Source organism: Orcinus orca, chromosome 2, assembly GCF_937001465.1.
Source record: "Orcinus orca chromosome 2, mOrcOrc1.1, whole genome shotgun sequence".
In the NCBI taxonomy this organism is placed as follows: Eukaryota; Metazoa; Chordata; class Mammalia; order Artiodactyla; family Delphinidae; genus Orcinus; species Orcinus orca.
Window position 1 is genome coordinate 200,092,632 of NC_064560.1, and position 17,913 is coordinate 200,110,544.

At 48.5% G+C, this 17,913-nt stretch overlaps 2 protein-coding genes and 1 long non-coding RNA gene across 5 annotated transcripts in view; 1 reads left to right on the plus strand and 2 right to left on the minus strand.

Annotated features, from left to right (window-relative positions):
* The window catches only part of LOC125963659 (uncharacterized), a 239,044-nt gene that overhangs the window by 138,911 nt on the left and 82,220 nt on the right, over positions 1-17,913 (minus strand). The window lies entirely within an intron of this gene.
* On the minus strand, positions 228-4,976 carry ATP5MJ (ATP synthase membrane subunit j). Of its 2 annotated transcripts, none has more exons than XM_012531279.3 (4): positions 4,845-4,976; positions 1,827-1,950; positions 1,068-1,091; positions 228-379 (listed from the first exon to the last, which is right to left on the minus strand). In XM_012531279.3, the coding sequence occupies exons 2-4, from the start codon at positions 1,948-1,950 to the stop codon at positions 345-347; spliced, it is 183 nt and encodes a 60-aa protein (XP_012386733.1). In that variant the 5' UTR covers positions 4,845-4,976; the 3' UTR covers positions 228-344. The 2 variants fall into 2 exon arrangements, with proteins under 2 accessions (XP_012386733.1, XP_004262490.2); XM_004262442.4 differs by lacking the exon at positions 4,845-4,976 and adding an exon at positions 2,334-2,499.
* TDRD9 (tudor domain containing 9) overlaps positions 9,486-17,913 on the plus strand; it is a 106,355-nt gene continuing 97,927 nt past the window's right edge. The window contains exon 1 of the mRNA XM_033421290.2: positions 9,486-9,716. Coding sequence (XP_033277181.1) covers positions 9,523-9,716 — 194 coding nt within the window. The 5' untranslated portion in view covers positions 9,486-9,522. The remainder of the gene's footprint in view (positions 9,717-17,913) is intronic.

The following is a 17,913-nucleotide window of genomic DNA, read 5'->3' on the forward strand; positions in this document are numbered from 1 at the left end:
CATAGGAGTTAAGTAGCAGAATCATCTGCTTACCATTTACTGACCTTCAGAGTGTGAAGCCTAGATCTGCCCTCCACCCCTGTGCTAACCGAGGTGTTCACTCATCGGCCCCTTGGATTTCCTAAGGACAGGGCAGCTCGGCGAGACTCTGGCTGCACCTGGCGCACGCAGACCTACTCGGAGTGTGGCGGGGGCGGGTCGAAGGGAGGGACACGGGCGCAGGCAGCATGGGTCTCACAGGTACGTTTATTCATGCCCAAGGGCAGCGGCACTGCTGCAAGTCAACCCGATGTCCCACGTTCCCACAACACAGCCAGACCGACGTCCCATCCAAGGAGAGCTTGTTAATGATGACCACGAGCAGGCTCAGGACTGGAAGCTTTTCAAAGAGAAGCACGACACAGATACAATTTAGGAGGAAAGGAACAAGCAGACTGTGGTTCATTATATAGGTATGTACTGACAAGCCAGAAGATGCAAAGGACAACTTTCAACATGATGGAGCACATGGAGGGTTATTTCTATACGGATGTACATGGAGGGTCTGTGGAATCAACAGGGGCATGCAGCTCACGTGCAGGCGCAAAGAGCAAGCGGCATGGAAATGTCTTCTCCCCAAGGTCAAGGGCCAGTCCTAAGTTTGCACAGGAATCAGATGCCTAGAGTTTCACTGTCCTTTGGAAGCGAAGTGAAGGAACGCCCAGCACTAGGGCACAAATTTATGTGGTTCTTGCTTTCAAAACACGCTCTACAGGGCAGCCCACTGGCACAGCTAACTCCTCCTGCCTACTGGTGACACCAGCTAGCTCCGATCAGTTCATTTCACTCCTGGAAGCTGTACTTCCAGGGGTGAGCAACGGTTTTTAACACACAGACTGTAGGGGGCGGAACTTCAGAGTCCGCTTCCAGCAGGCCAGCGCTCTCCACGTTCTGAAGTGCTCCTACTGCCTCTGCGTGCTTAGTGAACCACGCAGCAGCTTCAATTCACAACAGGGATATACCTTGTCCCAAAAAGGTACGATGGGGTTTTTTCATTCCCCATCCATTTTAAGAAGCAGAAATCTTACCTTTCAAGGCTTTACTTCTTTTATCTAAAATAAATGGAAAGAAAAATTGGTCATGTCAATGCTTTACAAAAATGCCTTTAGTCGACTCACTGTCGAAATCATCATTTGGCTGAAAAGTTCAGAGCTTAGGCAAAGCTATTAAATGAAGCTTTCAGAAAATAGGAATTCCTATAGTGTCTCAAAGCCAAGAAGTGGTAAAAATTCTACCACAGATGTTCTCTCAACAGTTAAATAGCCCTTCAGAATCTGCAGGACTCTTCACTCTCTACCAGATCCTAACCTCCAGTCTTGCAGTTTAAAGTTTCTCCTTTCTTTCCTCTTTTTAACCAATCGCTCATTCATACACAGTTGGGCCTCATCTCTGCTTCACTGAGAACCAAATGGTTACTCTGCCCCTATTTTTATTAAGAAAATATTTAAACATTCAGATCAATGGAAAAGGTACAGTAATACACTGCATACCATGACACTTCATCCCTAAATATTTTAACCTGCATCTCTGAAAACAGGATATCTCCTATGCATTCTAAATACCATTGCCACACCTAAGAAAATTAACAATTCCGATATCAAGGTCTTGTTCAAATTTCTTATCGCTGACATAGCTCTTACACTCCCCACATTTTAACAAAGGACCACCAGGGGTTCGGATGTTCACTCCTAGTTAAGAACCACAGTTTCTTTACAATATGAATTGTGATTCCTCTTGAAAGTAATTTTCTTCTTGACCTCCAATGAATCAAACACAAAGAAACTTACCAGCACTCCTGATTTTATAAACGATAAAAGCCATCAGCCCCATTCCTGCCCAAATCTCCTGGTAAACTTGGGTATAGTAGGGCTTCATGGGGACCCAAACATTCTTAATAAGGCTTTGAAGCATCTGAAAAGGAACACAGTGATAAATATTACCATGACTATTGTTTTAAACCTAACTGGTAAGAGGTTTCCATTTATTAAGTTTGACCCTATTTCCCAAACTATTCAACAGGGAGCAGCCCCTATGCCAGACCTGCTACCCGAAGCCATTCCAACATCTACATGGGGACTCCTGCTCTCAACAGCTTTCCAAGCTCCACTCACCTCTCACCATCCCCTGACCTTGGCCATCCAGGCACTCCTCACTTCACATTCCTCCAGCCTCAGAGCTCTCCCAGCCCGTGCTGTCCCGCACTGTCATCAATGGTCCCCCTCTCCGAAGGCTATCGTCCACGAATGCCCCCAAATTATGCCAAGAATTACACACTTTTGAAGAAACTAGCATACCTGCATCACCATGTTAAGAACTGTTGGCGTTCAAAGCTGGGAAAGAACATGGTCAAGGCATGGTGATTTCCCTGTGACACTAACACCCAGGCTTGGGCTCACGTTCATCAGCTGTATCTCAGTCCTTCTTTTGTTTTGTTTGAATCTCAGCTGTATTGAGGCATAACTGACATATAAAACTGTAAGTCATTTACGGTGTACACCATGGTGGTGACTTGATACATGTGCATGATGTGTAGGGACTTGCCCTGTCTAGGTGATTAACACATCCATCACCTCACTTTTTTTGGAGAGAACTTTCAGTTCTCTAAAGAGCCAGAGCATCTGGGAGAACAGTGTCCTTGGTAGAGGCAGCTCACGGGCCAAGACCCAAGGTCAGAACATGCTCGGAGTGGGAGGAACAGCGAGAAGGCCACTGTGGTCACTCAGATTCAAATCCTGGCTCTGTCACTTTCCAGCTAACTTAAACTGCCTCGGTTTCCTCATCTCTAAAACAGCACCCGCCTCAGAGGGCTGTTACGAAGATGGAGGAGTTGCTCTGTGCCAATTGCAGTATCTGCTGTCCTACAGCAAGTGCTTGTTACATGAAGTGTCATGGCTGGGCTAGTGGACAGAAGATGGCCAGGTCATACAGGGCCTTGCAGGCCACAGCAAAGAGCGCAGCTTTTATTCTCAGAATGTCATGCAAATTTAACAGCATTCACGAAGTGCTTTACTTGCTTATCTCCTGCACTACTTGGACATATCTGGCTGGACACAGTTGCCTGAGACCACACAGCTGAATCTGTAAGTCACCCAGCTGGATCTGCTCCTCATTACTGAGAATCTGCTCTGAGGACTGGCTTCCAGCTCTTCCAAAGAGAGAACATACCCAGGCTGAGACCCAGGCCTGAAGGGTAGCCAGCCCCGAGTGACCCAGGAAGACGTGGCTGTGTCCTCCTCCTGGAACCCCTTGCAGACGTGTCTGCCCTCACACTTCCTGTCTTCAGGCAGTACCGGGATGCTCTGCCAGAGCATAACGTTCCAAGAAACCCACAGCCCTGCCCTGAAAAGGCAGACGAGAAGATCCAAACAGGATGTGGAGGAAGCCTCTGGAAGCCCTGGACAGGAGGAGTTCAGAGGCACTGAGCAAATTCCTCTCCTCCCTGTGCCCAGCACTGACTGGGAAGGAAGACCGATGGGGTCGGAAGCCTGCGAATCCTAGGTTCCTACACCAGTTCAGCCTGTTTTGCCCTCGATCCTGGCAATGTCTTAAAGCTGTCATTTCAGAGGTTTCCCTTTCTGTGAAACAGGGATAGCTCCACCTGCCCCACTGGGCTCTCAAAGTAAAGGACCCCAACCTACTGCCTGGTGTGGAATAAAAACTCAGTAAATGATCGCAGCAAGAGCAGAAAGAATTTCTGCAGATGCCCAGCTGACTACAACAGTACTAAGCTCCTGAGATTCTACGAGGAAGGCCTTAAGAAGCTGAGGGCAAGGCCCAGGTCAGGTAGGGGCCTTAGAGCAAGGCCAGAAGAGGATCTAGAAGGAAAAGAGCAAAGCAAACTAGGAGGGTGTAAAGGAGGTAAGAAGGGGCCAAAGAAACTTCTGTTATCTCCATATTTTGCTCGGGGCCCAGACCCCTGGTGTTGTCTCCTCACCTAGAATTACCCAAGAGTGCTTCAGGGTAGGTACACGGCAAATGCTTACCTCTCACCCCGCCTTTGGCCCAAGGCTGACATATCTGGCTGGACAAGCGACATGTTCCCAATGTTTACAAAATGAGGCCCCCTACTTTTTCTGCCTGAGTTCACTCTATCTAGCATCGTCTCCCAGCTGTGTGAGTTTTATTAGTGCCCATTCCTTCAAAGACCCATCCTATTCAAAGGCCAAGTGGGTGTCGGTTGTGTCCGTTTAAGTCTGCAAAGTGGTTGGTATGTTACATTAACAGCAAACTATCACCTGACCTTACACTGGAAACAGGAAACGTCTGACCCGTTGAGCCTCAGACCGGGCTTCACAGGCTGAGGTCCGTACAAGTGCAATAACCTCCGATCCCGTTTTGGTCCCCGTTTCCCCCTCTCCCAAAGCCCTGTCATACGTACAGTGTAGCTCCGAGAACAGTGTGCTTGCAAGGAAACTTGAGGTGTAAAGGAGAGAAGAGAGTAAACGTGGGGAAGGAGCTCTCGGCTTGGATCCTGACTCCATCACTAACCTGCCCTGTAAGCTCGGTTAGGTGGTTGAACCTCTCACGGCCAAAGGAAAAGGCGTAGCGCGGCCTCGACTAATAACAGCTAACCCCAGGACGACCTCCCTTTACAGTTTGGGGGACCCAAGTAAAAAGTGCGCGTGGGCAGGGAGAAGAGTTGGACCTCAAGGTCAGCGGGGATGGAGGTGTGGCCGCGGTGGGACCGGGGAGGCTCCCACCCGCTGCGGAGGCCACTCCGGGCCCCAGGTCCTCGCCGCCCACGATCCGGCCCCTCACCGTACCGGCTACCCCGCGCCGAGCGCCGACCCCAGCCCCGCTCTCACCTCGGCGAAAGACTAGCGCCTCAGCCAGCCCCAACTCAAAGCTAACGACTCGGAAAGGTCACTGAGCGCGCAGGCGCCGCGCGGGGCCTGCCGGGAAGGCGGAAGGAGCGGCGTCGCCCTAGACCAGCGCGCCTCCGCCGGCCGCGCCTGCGCACCACAGCGCCCTCAGCGGCCGCCCGGGTTCGGCCGCCTGGAGGGTTGGGGGAGGGGACGTGGTGGGTGGGTGGGTGGCGGTGTGTGTGTGTGCGCGCGCGCGCGCGCGCGCGACAATCACGTGACTTTACCATTCGTATTTGCCTGGGAGTGGGACTTTCAGTGCTGAAACTGAGAAGGTCTTGGACAAAACCGACGAGTTGGTCTACCTGAAAAAGGGAATCTTTACTTGTGTTAAACGCAGAAAAGTTGCATCTCCCGTCTCTGATTTTCTTGCCATTTCTGTGTTAACATTTTTCGCTCTGCATATTTTTATGCATCAATTCTGTGCATCGTAATTCTACTAAACAGACAATCTAAAGACTTCCACAGGGGTGCAACACACTGGACCTAAAAGACGCAGGCTTTAAAAATAACCATGCTTGGGACCTCCTGGTGGTTCAGTGGGTAAGACTCTGTGCTCCCAATGCAGGGGGCCGAGGTTCGATCCCTGGTCCTGGAACTAGATCCCACGTGCATACCACAACTAAGAGTCCACATGCCACAACTAAGGGTTCGCATTGCCACAACTAAAAGATCCTGCATGCCGCAACTAAACATGCCACAACGAAGATCCCACAACTAAGACCCGTGCAGCCAAAATAAATAAATATTAAAAAATAAATAAAAATAACCATGCTTAATATGTGCAAGAAATTAAAAAACAAGACTGAAAATCTCAGCAGAAAACTGGAAACTGTAAAAAGTTAAACAAAAGAAAGCCACTTAGCTGACTTGAAAAAGAGCCCAATAGAAGTTGGATTGATTTAGCAACAGATTAGACAGTTGAAGAATTACTGAATTGGAGGCTGGGTTAGAAGAAACCATTCAGGAACACAGACAAAAGAGAAAGGAACAGCAAGAAAGTCTATCATAGGTGTAACTGGTGTCTTAGTATAACTGCCAATCTAGAATTCCACGCGTGAGGAAATTAGCATTCAGAACAGAAGGCAAAATGACATTTTGGGCCAACTAAGAACTGAGGGAATAATCACCAGTAGGCCTGCAGATTAAAAAAAAAAAATCAACGTTCATTATTCACGCAGAAGGAAAGTGAGCTCAGAAGGAAGGATGGGGAGGGTGAAAGGAAGAGCAACAGACTTGGTCCTACTTCGAAGTGAAAGCTTAGGATCAAATGAAGCTGCATGCAAAACTTGGAAAACTTAGGGTAGCGATGCTCAAAGTGTGGTCTCGGGGTACCCAAGGCCCCCAAGGGCCGAGACTATTGTTTGTAATAATGGTAAGATGTTACTCGTCTTTTTCACTAGAGTTCTCTCACAAGTGTATGGTGGAGTTTCCCAGAGGCTGTGTGGCTTGTGATGCCACAACAGAATGAGTACAAAAACAGGAGAATCCAGCTATCTTCCATTACGGCAGACATTAAGAGGTCTGTGAAAATGTAAGCGTCTTTTACTCTTCTCAAACACCAAAATTTGGGGGTAAATATAGTGACTTTTCATAATGATTCCCTTTAACATCAACTGGTCTTATTATCATCATTTTAAAATGAATTTAAGAAGTAAATAAAACATTTCTCAGTTGTAATCCCTAAATAAAGCAGATAGAACCCATGTAAACAAAAGCTCTGTAGGGTCTTCAACAATTTTTTTCTTCAACAATTTTTTTTTTTTTTTTTTTTGCGGTACGCGGGCCTCTCCCTGCTGTGGCCTCTCCCGTTTCGGAGCACAGGCTCTGGATGCGCAGGCTCAGCGGCCATGGCTCACGGGCCCAGCCGCTCCGTGGCATGTGGGATCTTCCCGGACCGGGGCACGAACCCATGTCCCCTGCATCGGCAGGCGGACTCTCAACCACTGCGCCACCAGGGAAGCCCTCTTCAACAATTTTTAAGCATGTAAGTGGGTCCTGAGACAAGGACAAGGATTGAGAAACACTGTCTTAGAAAAAGAATGTTTTAGACTTATAATGAGCTAGAAAACCGCAGAGGACAATAAGCACTTAGGAAGAACTTAAGGAAGAGCATCATCATTGTAAAGCTAGTTCAAGACAAATCTTTTAAACTTCAAACTCGACTTGAGAGCAACAGAATTTTAATGTCCTCAGTTGTTAATCTAACGTAGCCCATGAAAAACACATGTTCAAAGAAAACAATGTTTAAAGAAAGGGTCATCCCAGCAGATTAATGCAAAATGCTGTATTTTGTGGCTGGGAAGGTCACTGAAGATATGAAGGTATTTTGGGCAAAGCTCCTCCCACTTCACAGCATCAACATCACTTGGAATTGCTCTCAGCTGTTTTCCCTTTGGGCCTGCAGCTCCAACTGCTCTGGGGTTGCAAGTATGTGAAACTTCCACCAAGGCCCGCTCTGTGGCCTTCCCCTTTGCTCTGGCCTAGATGTCTACATGCCTATACGGAACTATGAAGCTGCCTCTTTTTAACTCTGGACTTTGGGCAGGAATGCCAGATGAGCTGGGCTAGATGACTAAAGAGAACCAAGAACTACTCATGAAATGAAGGGGCTCAAAGCCATTTACTCTGTCACGACACCGAATGTTAACCAGTGTTTCGTCTGGAAAGTGGCAGTTAAATGACAACACATTTCAAAACTGAAGAAGCATCAAGACGGTGTCCTTCAACTGCAGTTAAAAACTCAAAGCTCAGGAGGACCGAAGGAGGTAGTAAGCCAAAAGGATCAACGAACAGAAAAAGCCCTTCAGAAAACATCTGCGTGAAAGGCACTTTCTTCAGAAAAAGAGCAACTTCCACTTAGAAACACACTCACTGTAACATCAACAAAGGAAGGTAGTGTGGGAACAGTAACGTACTAGGAAACACAAATGGGATTGGCAGAGTTGTTTGAAGTGGTTTTGGCCTATCTTGTGAAATTCAGAACATGTGCTAGCCTTCACAAAATGGATGAAGTTGCAGTATTTTCCAACCAATGCTGAATGACATACTGAGAGTCTAAATGACTTTATGATCACATTTTCTTACTTATTGAAAAATATGTTTTTTCCTTGCCAAAAAATGTGCGTGTGAGGGGGACTTTTGAAGCCTGCACTATTTGGAACAGTCAAAATACGAGGCCCAGAGCTCGTAATACATTAGTGGTGTGGCCAAGATAGGGCCTGGGACTTCTAGCTCAGTACCATGCTGGGTTTGTTTTTGTAAGAAACCAATAGCTCAACCCGGCCTAGTCTGACTTCTCTCTGCACTGTTCTCAGGCTGACCTCCTATCTGCCACTCTTTGGGCATTTTCCAGTGTTTGTTTAAGTGATTGGCCCTCACACTGTTGACCAGTGCCATGCTCTGGATTCCTCCCACCTATTTCTTCACAGGGCTCTTTCCTGTGAGCCCACACTGCACTGGGCACTGACGGTGTGAAGGTGGGCAGGCAGTAACGTCACTCTTCTGATTCTCCCTGTTGCCTTTCTTCCTTTGTATATCTTTACTGGATTTCCTCTCTGACCCTTCTTTCAGGCTGCTTCCTAGTTTGTCTACCTTCACTCGCTCTGGCCTGGACCATTTCAGCTGCTCCCAGGGTGGTTTTAACCACCATCCATTTGCTGATGACTTCCAAATGCGAACCTCTCACCACCTGTTTCTGTCTAGCTGTGGGGAGGACACCGCCCCTGAGACGTGGAGGAAGGAAGGGAGGGAGGGAGGGAGGGAGGGAGGAAGGAAGGAAGGAAGGAAGGAAGGAAGGAAGATGAACTCAGTTTAGTCAAGATCTCGCCCCACTGAACTTCTTCCAGATCCTCAATTCAGCCAGCAGGGCCACCTGCCTTCAGGCCTTCATCAGTGGACTACCTCCCCCTCCGAGTCCTCTTTCGCCGGGCTTGTTCCTGGTTCTTCTGCAGGTTTCCACTTAGGTGTCATTTTCTCCAAGAAGCCTTCCCTGACTTCCTTGCTCCCTTCCCCAAATTAGGTGCAAGGTGTCCCAGGTTAGCAGGTTCTGGTTTGCCTTCCATCTTCTCCATGCTGAGGTCTATTACCACGACCCTGCGCTGGGCCAGGCGCACAGCTGGTGCTCAATAAACGTCTGTCCCGTGTTGGCCCAGAGCGCCCACCAAGCCTCAGATGGAGTAGCCCTCAAAACGGGAGATTGGAGAGAGACTGGAGGCCTTGTTCTTGCACATCCCGGGTTCGCTGATGCTGGGCCGCGCCCCCAGACGGCCGAGGGGCCCTGAGGGACTCGTTTTGCCAACTTCGGTACCTGGTGGCCGACCCCCAGCGACCGGACTTCGGCGTCGCTGCCGGGCAAGCGCTTCCGGCAGGCTTCACACGGCGCAGCGGGGCGGGGCGGGGCCGGTGGCACAAGGTCAGGGTGGCGCGTGGGGCGCGTGGCGCGTGTGGGGCGCTCTGATTGGAGGGCTTGCGGCGGGGCGGGGCCGCGGGCCTGCCGACGCTGCGTCGTGCGGGCGCTGCGTCGTGCGGGCGCTGCGTCGTGCGGGCGCTGCGTCGTGGTGCGACGTGTTCCCGCTTCTCTGACCCGAGGTTGAAGAGGCGCGGACGCCGGCCTGTGAGCATGCTGCGCAAGCTCACCCTCGACCAGATCAATGACTGGTTCACCATCGGCAAGATGGTGACCGATGTGGAGCTGCTGGGCTCGCCGCCCGCCCTCCCGGCCGAGGTGGCCCGGGATGAGGTGCAGCGCAGGGACGTGGGCCATGAGGCCCCGTCTCCGGCCCAGGCCCAGGCCAGGCTGGTGCCGCCCGGGAGGTAAGGAGGCTGGGGGGGAGAGATGGGGGCGGGCGCAGGTGCGGGCCTGGGCAACGAGGACCTAGGCCTCCCCGACCCCGCATGACCATGTCGCTGGCCTCGGCCGCTCTGGTGAGATGTCTGGCCGTCCCAGAGTGAGCTGGCCACCAAGCAAGCTCCACCCCGTGGCCTGGACCAGGTTAACTTCTCCCTACCAGAAGTGGAGCCGCTCCAGAGTTTGGTTCAGTTTAAAAACTTTTTATTGGTAGCCTTTATTTACTTTTTAGAGCAATTTAAGTTTATGGAGAAATTGAACAGAAAGTAGAGCCCCATGTACCTCCTGCTCCCCGAACAGTTTCTCTCATTGTCAGCATCGAGCTTTACTGTGGTATGTTTATTATTATTAACTAAATCCGTCGATAAGACGAGGGTTCATCCTTTTTTTTTCCTTGCTGTACACGGGCCTCTCACTGCTGTGGCCTCTCCCGTTGTGGAGCACAGGCTCCGGACGCGCAGGCTCAGCGGCCATGGCTCACGGGCCCAGCCGCTCCGTGGCACGTGGGACCCTCCCGGACCGGGGCACGAACCCATGTCCCCCGCATCGGCAGGCGGACTCTCAACCACTGCGCCACCAGGGAAGCCCTCCTCCATGTGTTTTTAGGGCTTGATAGCTCATTTCTTTTTAGTGCTGAATAATATTCCATTGTCTGGATGCACCACGGCCCGATCACCACTGAAGAATCTCTCGGTGGCTTCCAAGTTTTGGCAGTTATAAATAAAGCTGCTGTAAACATTCTCGCGCAGGTTTTTGTGGGCTCAGAAGTTTCGGCGCATTTGGGTAAATACCAAGGAGCACTAATGCTGGATCTTTGTTCAGTTTTATGAGTGCTTCTCCTCCCATTATTCCTTGACTTGGGTGCTGTCAGTTAACCTGTTCACATGATTTTAGTGGAAATAAGGCAAGAGGATGCCTATATTTGTAGGAGACCTAGACCTGGTGAGTAGAAACACCTGCTCCCTCTTTAAAGAAGGTCAGTGTGGAAGTATCCCCTGCTTGGGGTATCTGCATCACTGCTTGGCCTCTTCCCCCCGAGTTCAACACCCTTTACCGTTGAGAGGGTGGTTTTGATTTTAATTTTTTTTAAGTTACCATTGTGCATTGCCCCCAGCCTTCACCCCCATTTGATCTAGCGGATGGACTCGAGTCTGAGTCAGGGTCTCATGGGTTGTTTTGAGCCTTTGTAAAGTCAAGTGCAACTTGGGATCGTTGGTAAATTTGTTTCTTGGAGGCAGGGAGGGGACAGAGAGACTCTGGTACAGCTTTAGAGTGGCTGTTTTGTTTACGTTTTCACACACTTTGTTTCCTTTAATTACTCTGGCGAATGATCCCTTAGATCCGCCCCCTGCCCCCACTCCCCTGCTTGCTCCGTAGACTTAATGGGCAGAACAGTATTGCTTTTAAATGACTCACCGGTACTGAAGTAAGCTATTATTGACCTTGTCAGAAACGACAAGCATGGATTTAAATGTCCTTTTAACTTCCTGGACCCTTAATGCTCATCTAATGCCAGAGTCTCTAGCAAAGAGTAGGCACTCAGTTAAATATAGCTATATTATTTAATCCTCAAAACAACCCCTTGAGGTTGCTGGCATTACCTTGATTTTATAGATGAGGAAACACACTTGGGTGGTAAAGTGACTTGCCTGGTTTCCAGGAATAAATGGTCAAGGTAGGTAGAATGACTTCCTCCCCCACCCCCAAAAGATATCCACTGGAACCTGTGAGCATTTTATGTAACGTGGCAAAAGGGATTTTGCAGATGTAATTAAGGTTACAGATCCTAAAATAGGGAGATTACCTGGATTATCTAATCAAATGAGCTCTTAAAAGCAGAGACCTTTTCTGGGTAGAGTCAGGGATTTGAAACTTGAGAGGGACTTGACTGGTCATTGTTAGAGGGGCCACATGGAAAGCTTGAGAAGGAATGTGGGCAGCTAAGAGCAAAGACTGGATCCTGGCTGACAGCCAGCAAGGAGATGGGGACCTCAGTTCTACAACTTCAAGGAGCTGAATTTGGCCAACGACCTGAATGAGCCTCCAGCTTAGGGAATGCAGCCCTGCCAACACCTTGATTTTGGCCTTGTGGGACCCTAGACAGAGGACCCAGTTGGTCCACCTGGACTTGTGATTTACAGAAACTGAGAGATAATGAACTTGTGTTGTTTTAATCTGCTGAACTTGTGGTGACCTGTGGCAGCAGCAGGAGACTAATACAGTGGTAGAGCTGGGACTCAGACTTAGATAAGCTGACCGTGAAGCTGTGGCAGCTCCAGTGCCTGGCAGACAACGGCTGCTCAGAGGCTTGTTGAATGATGTCTTCCCAGTGAAGGAGAGTTTTTTTAAAAAATAAATTTATTTATTTAATTAATTTATTTTTGGCTGCGTTGGGTCCTCATTGCTACATGTGGGCTGCTCTAGTTGCGGCGAATGGGGGCTACTCTTCATTGCAGTGTGCAGGCTTCTCATCGCGGTGGCTTTTCTTGTTGCGGAGCATGGGCTCTAGGTGCGCGGGCTTCAGTAGTTGTGGCACGTGGGCTCAGTAGTTGTGGCTCGCGGGCTCTAGAGCGCAGGCTCAGTAGTTGTGGCGCAACGGGCTTAGTTGCTCTGCGGCATGTGGGATCTTCCTGGACCAGGGCTCAAACCTGTGTCCCCTGCATTGGCAGGTGGATTCTTAACCACTGTGCCACCAGGGAAGCCCTGAAGGAGAGTTTTGATGTTGGTGAGAAAACATTCGATGTAGGGGAAGGCAGGCTTTATAGGTATAGGGTATCGCATAGTGAAAAGGTATTTGAGAGGGACAGTCACTCAGGTGGGAAGATTAGCTTGCGTTGAGTCCCCGGAGTCCAGTCTGTGGGTGCTGTTAAATCAGCTTAATGAGTCATATGAGTTGTGACCAAAAAAAGAGCAATAGAAAATACCAGACTGTATCATGGTAGTTCAAATAAGAATTGCTCTGTGAGATGGACCTGTGTCTGTGTGGTGAGTACAGAGTCACAGTGTGAGTTTCTTTCTGAAAGAAAACCCTGCTTGAGTTCCTGTGGTGAGAAGTGAGCCAGGACCAGAAGTTGGGAAGGGTGGTAAAGTGAGTAGGGGTAGTTGAATGGTTTGCAAATGATATATTCAGTGATCCTATGAATTTCCTTCCGTCTTGTTTTCCACATGTTATTGTATTTTCGCTCCTTTGTGCTGATTGTGGGATATACTTTCCCTTTTTTCTTTTTCTTTTGGCTGTGCTGGGTCTTCGTTGCAGGCTTCTCTCTAGTTGTGGTGCGCGGGTTTCGCTGCCCTGTGGCATGTGGGATCTTATTTTCCCGACCAGGGATTGAACCCGTGTCCCCTGCATTGGAAGGCAGATTCTTAATCACTGCGCCACCAGGGAAGTCCTGGGGTGTGCTTGCTTTTATTTTTACATTCCTGTTTCTTCACCTTGGCACATGAAAAAGAGAAACTTAGTGGCTGTGTTAGGCCGTTGTGTTTTCCTCCAGGGTTGTCTGTGCCAGCTTTCCTTTGGAATGCAGGGCATGGTCCTCAGATTGTGGCTGGCAGCCTCGCTGCACTCCCATTGCCCTTCTGCCCAGTGTTGCCTTCTTTGTGTGTGGACTTCCCTCTGTCTTCCTAACTCACGCGAACTCCTGGGCTCATGACGGTCTTGCTTAATTCTCGCTTTGACATCTTTGACTCTCCAGTACCTTAAAATGTACTTTGTCACAGTGAAACTCCACTGCAGAAAGCTTTCAAATCGCTTTTCAAAAGCATCTGGTGATGCTGTTACCCAGTTTCCTTTTTTGTTAATTTCACGTTTCCTTCTTGAAATGTCTTACTATAAGCTGAATGCCTACTGCGTTGGGCATTGTGTCAGGTGACGCAGGCAGTGCAAGCAATCTCACTCTTTCTGACAGACGAGGCAAGTCCCATCTTACAGCTGAGGAAGTCAAGGATCAGGTAAGTTGAGAAACTTATCCCAGCCCATGTATCTGTTATGTTGTACAATGGGTGTATTTGACTCCAAAGCATGTGACTTTTTCCTTTTTGCCTTGTCTTTCAGTATTTAGGCCTTCCCTAGATGGTAGTATTTGCTTGTGTTACCCTCCAAGGAGTTCTGTTTTCTGTTCACCCACAAAAGTCCATGTTTTTTAAAAACCTTTGTCTGTTTAACAGATTTAGTCTATTAGGTAATTTTCCCGTTAATTGAAAAACTATTTGAGTGTCTATTCTGTATCTACCACGTGCAGCTGGAGTAGAGGGATTGAGAGGGAGGGAGGACATGAAGTCAGAGAGGCAGCAGGGTGCCAGGTCAGGAGTTCCTTGTTCAGTCTCAGTGAGCAGCCTGCTGCTTCATCTTTGACATCGGGGAGCCCACTGGAGGGCGCTTGGAGATTTTGGGCATAGCTGCCGCGTGTGGTCTCCGCTCTAACAGGGTCACTGCCAGTTGAATGAATGAAGGGGGCCGAGGGCAGAAACAGGGAGGTCAGGTGTCAACTTTATGTGTAAACTTGGTTGCACCATGGTGCCCAGATATTTGGTCAAACATTACTCTGGGTCTTTCAGTGAAGATATTTTTTGGATAGAATTAACATTTAAATAGGCGGATTTTGAGTAAAGCAGGTTAACCTCCATAATGTGGGTGAGCCTCATGCAATTAGTTTATGGCCTGAGTAGAACAAAGACTGATCTCCCCTGAGCAAGAAGGAATTCTGCCAGCAGACTCCCTTTAGACTCAGACTGCAACTGACCTGGGTCTCCAGCAGATTTTGGACTTGCACCTCTACAATTGTGTGAGCTAATACCTTAAAACTAATCTCTGTATATACAGATGTCCTGTTGGTTCTGTTTCTTTGGAGAACCCTTACTAATACATCATCCAAGCAAGAGAGAGGACGATGGTTTAGACCAGGACAGTAGCAGTGGAGGTGGCAAGCGATGGTGGAATTCAGGGTATATTACTAAGAGGCGGGAACTTTGTAGCTGGATCAGGTATAGAATCGGAATGGGGAAGCAGTCACGGGTGACACCAAGGTTTCCGGCTGAGCATTTGGGAGGTGTTGCCATCCACCGAGAAAGGCCAGACCGCAGGAAGAGCTGGCTTTGGGGGAATACGAGGTGTTTGATTTTGAGCATGCTAACTCTGAAAATCCTGTTAGATAACAGTAAGTGCGTGAATCGAGGAAAGAAGTCTGGTTGTGGAGCTAGATGTCTGGGAGTGTAAGGCTGTGAGGCCAGTGAGGCTCTGGGTGATGGGGCCTGGCGGGTGAGTGCAGAGAGAGGGGAGGCCTAAGGACCCAAGCCTGGAGCACCTGAATGTTTAGAGGTTGGTGACAAAAAACGCAAAGGAGACCGAGAAGGAACCGCTAGCAGGGTGCGAGGAAAACCAAGCGAGCGAGCCTGTTTTAAACAGCTGCTTGCTTAGTGCCCTGTATGTGCATCTCTTAGTACTTCGAAGGAATTATTTATTTATTTATCTATTTAATTTATTTATTTCTACTTTTTATTTTTTGGCTGCGTTGGGTCTTCGTTGCTGCACGTGGGCTTCCTCTAGTTGCAGCGAGCGGGGGCGGCTCTTCATTGCGGTGTGCGGGCTTCTCATTGCGGTGGCTTCTTGTTGTGGAGCACAGGCTCTAGGTGTGAAGGCTTCAGTAGTTGTGGTGCACGGGCTCAGTAGTTGTGGCACACGGGCTTAGTTGCTCCGCAGCATGTGGGATCTTCCTGGACCAGGGCTTGAACCTGTGTCCCCTGCAGTGGCAGGCGGATTTTTAACTGCTGTGCCACCAGGGAAGTCCCAAGGAATTATTTTATGCGTTGTTTTCCCCACATAAGAACTTCTTGAGGGTGCAGATTTTCACTGAATCTCCACCTCTTAGCACAGTACCTGGCATATAGTAGGAACTCAGATGTCTGTTTGGATGAATGAACTGCCTTTGTAGGTCCCAATTATTGATTGCTTACAATGTGCTCGGTCCTTATTCTAGAAATGATGAGAGTTGCTTCCTCATTTGCTCCTACCTTGAGTGAATCCTGAAATCTGACTTATTCCTCTGACCAGAGCTGATTTCCCTAAGGTAGGGGTGTGTGTGAGTGAGTGTGTGTGTGTATGTATACAGTCAGTCCAATAAAAATCAGCATATCCTGGCAACTGTGCCGTAAAGTATTTCTAGAATAAGAGTGTCTCACTGTGTATACGATCACCACCCTGGTCTGAATAAACCACCATCATCTCTTGCCTGGATTATTACAAAAGCCTTCTATTTTTGGTCTCCTGGCTTCCTGTCTTTGCCCCTAATAATTTATTTTAGCACCTAGAAGAATACCTGGCGTGAGGTAGATGCCCAGTTGATATTTCTTGAATGAAGGAATCCTTGTTTTTTTTTTTTTTTTGCTGTATGTGGGCCTCTCACTACTGCAGCCTCTCCCGTTGCGGAGCACAGGCTCCGGACGCGCAGGCTCAGTGGCCATGGCTCACGGGCCCAGCCGCTCCGCGGCATGTGGGATCCTCCCGGACCGGGGCATGAACCTGTGTCCCCTGCATCGGCAGGCGGACTCTCAACCACTGCGCCACCAGGGAAGCCCTGAATGAAGGAATCCTTGAGTAAACATTCACACGTAAGGTTTGAGGAGCACATGTGCGACTTTCTGTGGGGTAGATGGCTATTAGAACAAGATGTAGACTCTGATCGTGGCTTACCGAGTGTTCCTCCATCTGGCACCTGACTCACCTCCTGCTGTCTTTCACTGCATTCTGGACACATTGGCATTTTTCTGTCTTGAAGACACCACACTCCTTTCCACACTGGGGCTTCCACACCTGTCTGTCTTGTTCCTGGAGTGCCTGCCCTCTTCCATTCCTGCCCTGTTTCTTCCCATGACAGGCTCCTTTCATCATTCGGGGCTCTGCTCCTTCAAGAAGTCTCCTGTGACCTCCATAACTACAGAAGTCCTCCCCCACCTTCTTTGGCAGTCTCTCTAGTCTTTGTGAACTTTTTCTCCTCCTCTAAAGCACTTATCACTTGCCCCAAGTCTTGCTGTTTGTGATGTGTTTTGGGCTCCTCCACCATTGTGGGGGGGCCAGAATGATTCTGAGATTTCTGGCTTGTAGAATTGGATGGATAGGTAGGGTTGTCATTTCCTGAGAAACGACTGGAAAACACTAGTTGAGGTGTTCGAAGAGTTATGCTTTTAGTTTGTGTAAAGTGTGTTGTTTTGATTCCTCTGTGCCTTTCTTGAATTTTATTTATCCTTTTAGGAAACAAACCTCTATGATTTGGTTTTGAGCATGTTGATTTAAGTTGCCTGTAGGTCTCCCAGAGGAGGTGTCAAGTAGGCAATTGCCTGTATGCATTTGGAGCTCAGACGTAAGTTGGGGCTGGAGGTGGTGTAGGGGCCTGCCAGGCTGATGTGAATCCTAGCCCTGCCATTCAGTATCTCTTGTGATATTGGGCAAAGGCATCGAGCAGGTGTGAGGCTGTTTGCTCATCTGTCAGATGGGAATAACATCACCTACTTTCAAGTTTAGGATTAAATGAGATGTACATACATACAGTGGTTAGCACAGTGCCTGGCATGTAGCAGAATGACTTTCATGTTATTAAATGGATTCGGCTGGTTAATAATGCCACTTTTTCAGAGCTTACTATATGTCAGGTTATCAGAATCCTTTTACGTGGGTTAGTGTATTTATTCCTTGCTATTCCCTACTTAAAACTTTTAGCTACTGTGCCAGTACTTTATCTTTGTAAAACATACCTGAAGCTTTCCTAGTAGTCCTCTCCCCCATCTGCACCCACTTTATATTTTTAACGCTCATTCTTTTGCCAATTTTAGGTACTATAAGTAGCCCAGTGTATAAAAGTGTGGATCTATTAACATTCAGGAAGTTATTTGTGTTATAATTTCTACCTGATTTGTCAATTTTTTAGAAACAACCATAGATTTCAGTTATACACACCAGTACTGACATAGGAAACATGGTTATTAGGTTATTGCCAAAAACAAATGTGAGAGGTAGAAACTCAGAATACCAAAGTCCCTTTTGTATTTTTCCAGTCCCTTTAAAAGTCTGGTTGTACAGTTGACTCACTGCATCGTGGATGACTTAGAGTGGTGGGGGGTTCGTCTTCATCCTGGACTAGTGGGATGACCTAACGTCTATAGCTTCTTCAGTCA

Bases quoted from the DNA above. Each gene is read 5' to 3' on its own strand.
- ATP5MJ (XM_004262442.4), bottom strand. The intron at 1,092-1,826 runs GTAAGTTTCTTT...CATTTATTTTAG, and splicing joins TTATAAAATCAGGAGTGCTG to ATAAAAGAAGTAAAGCCTTG. The intron at 380-1,067 runs GTAAGATTTCTG...CTCTTTGAAAAG, and splicing joins AAGAAGTAAAGCCTTGAAAG to CTTCCAGTCCTGAGCCTGCT.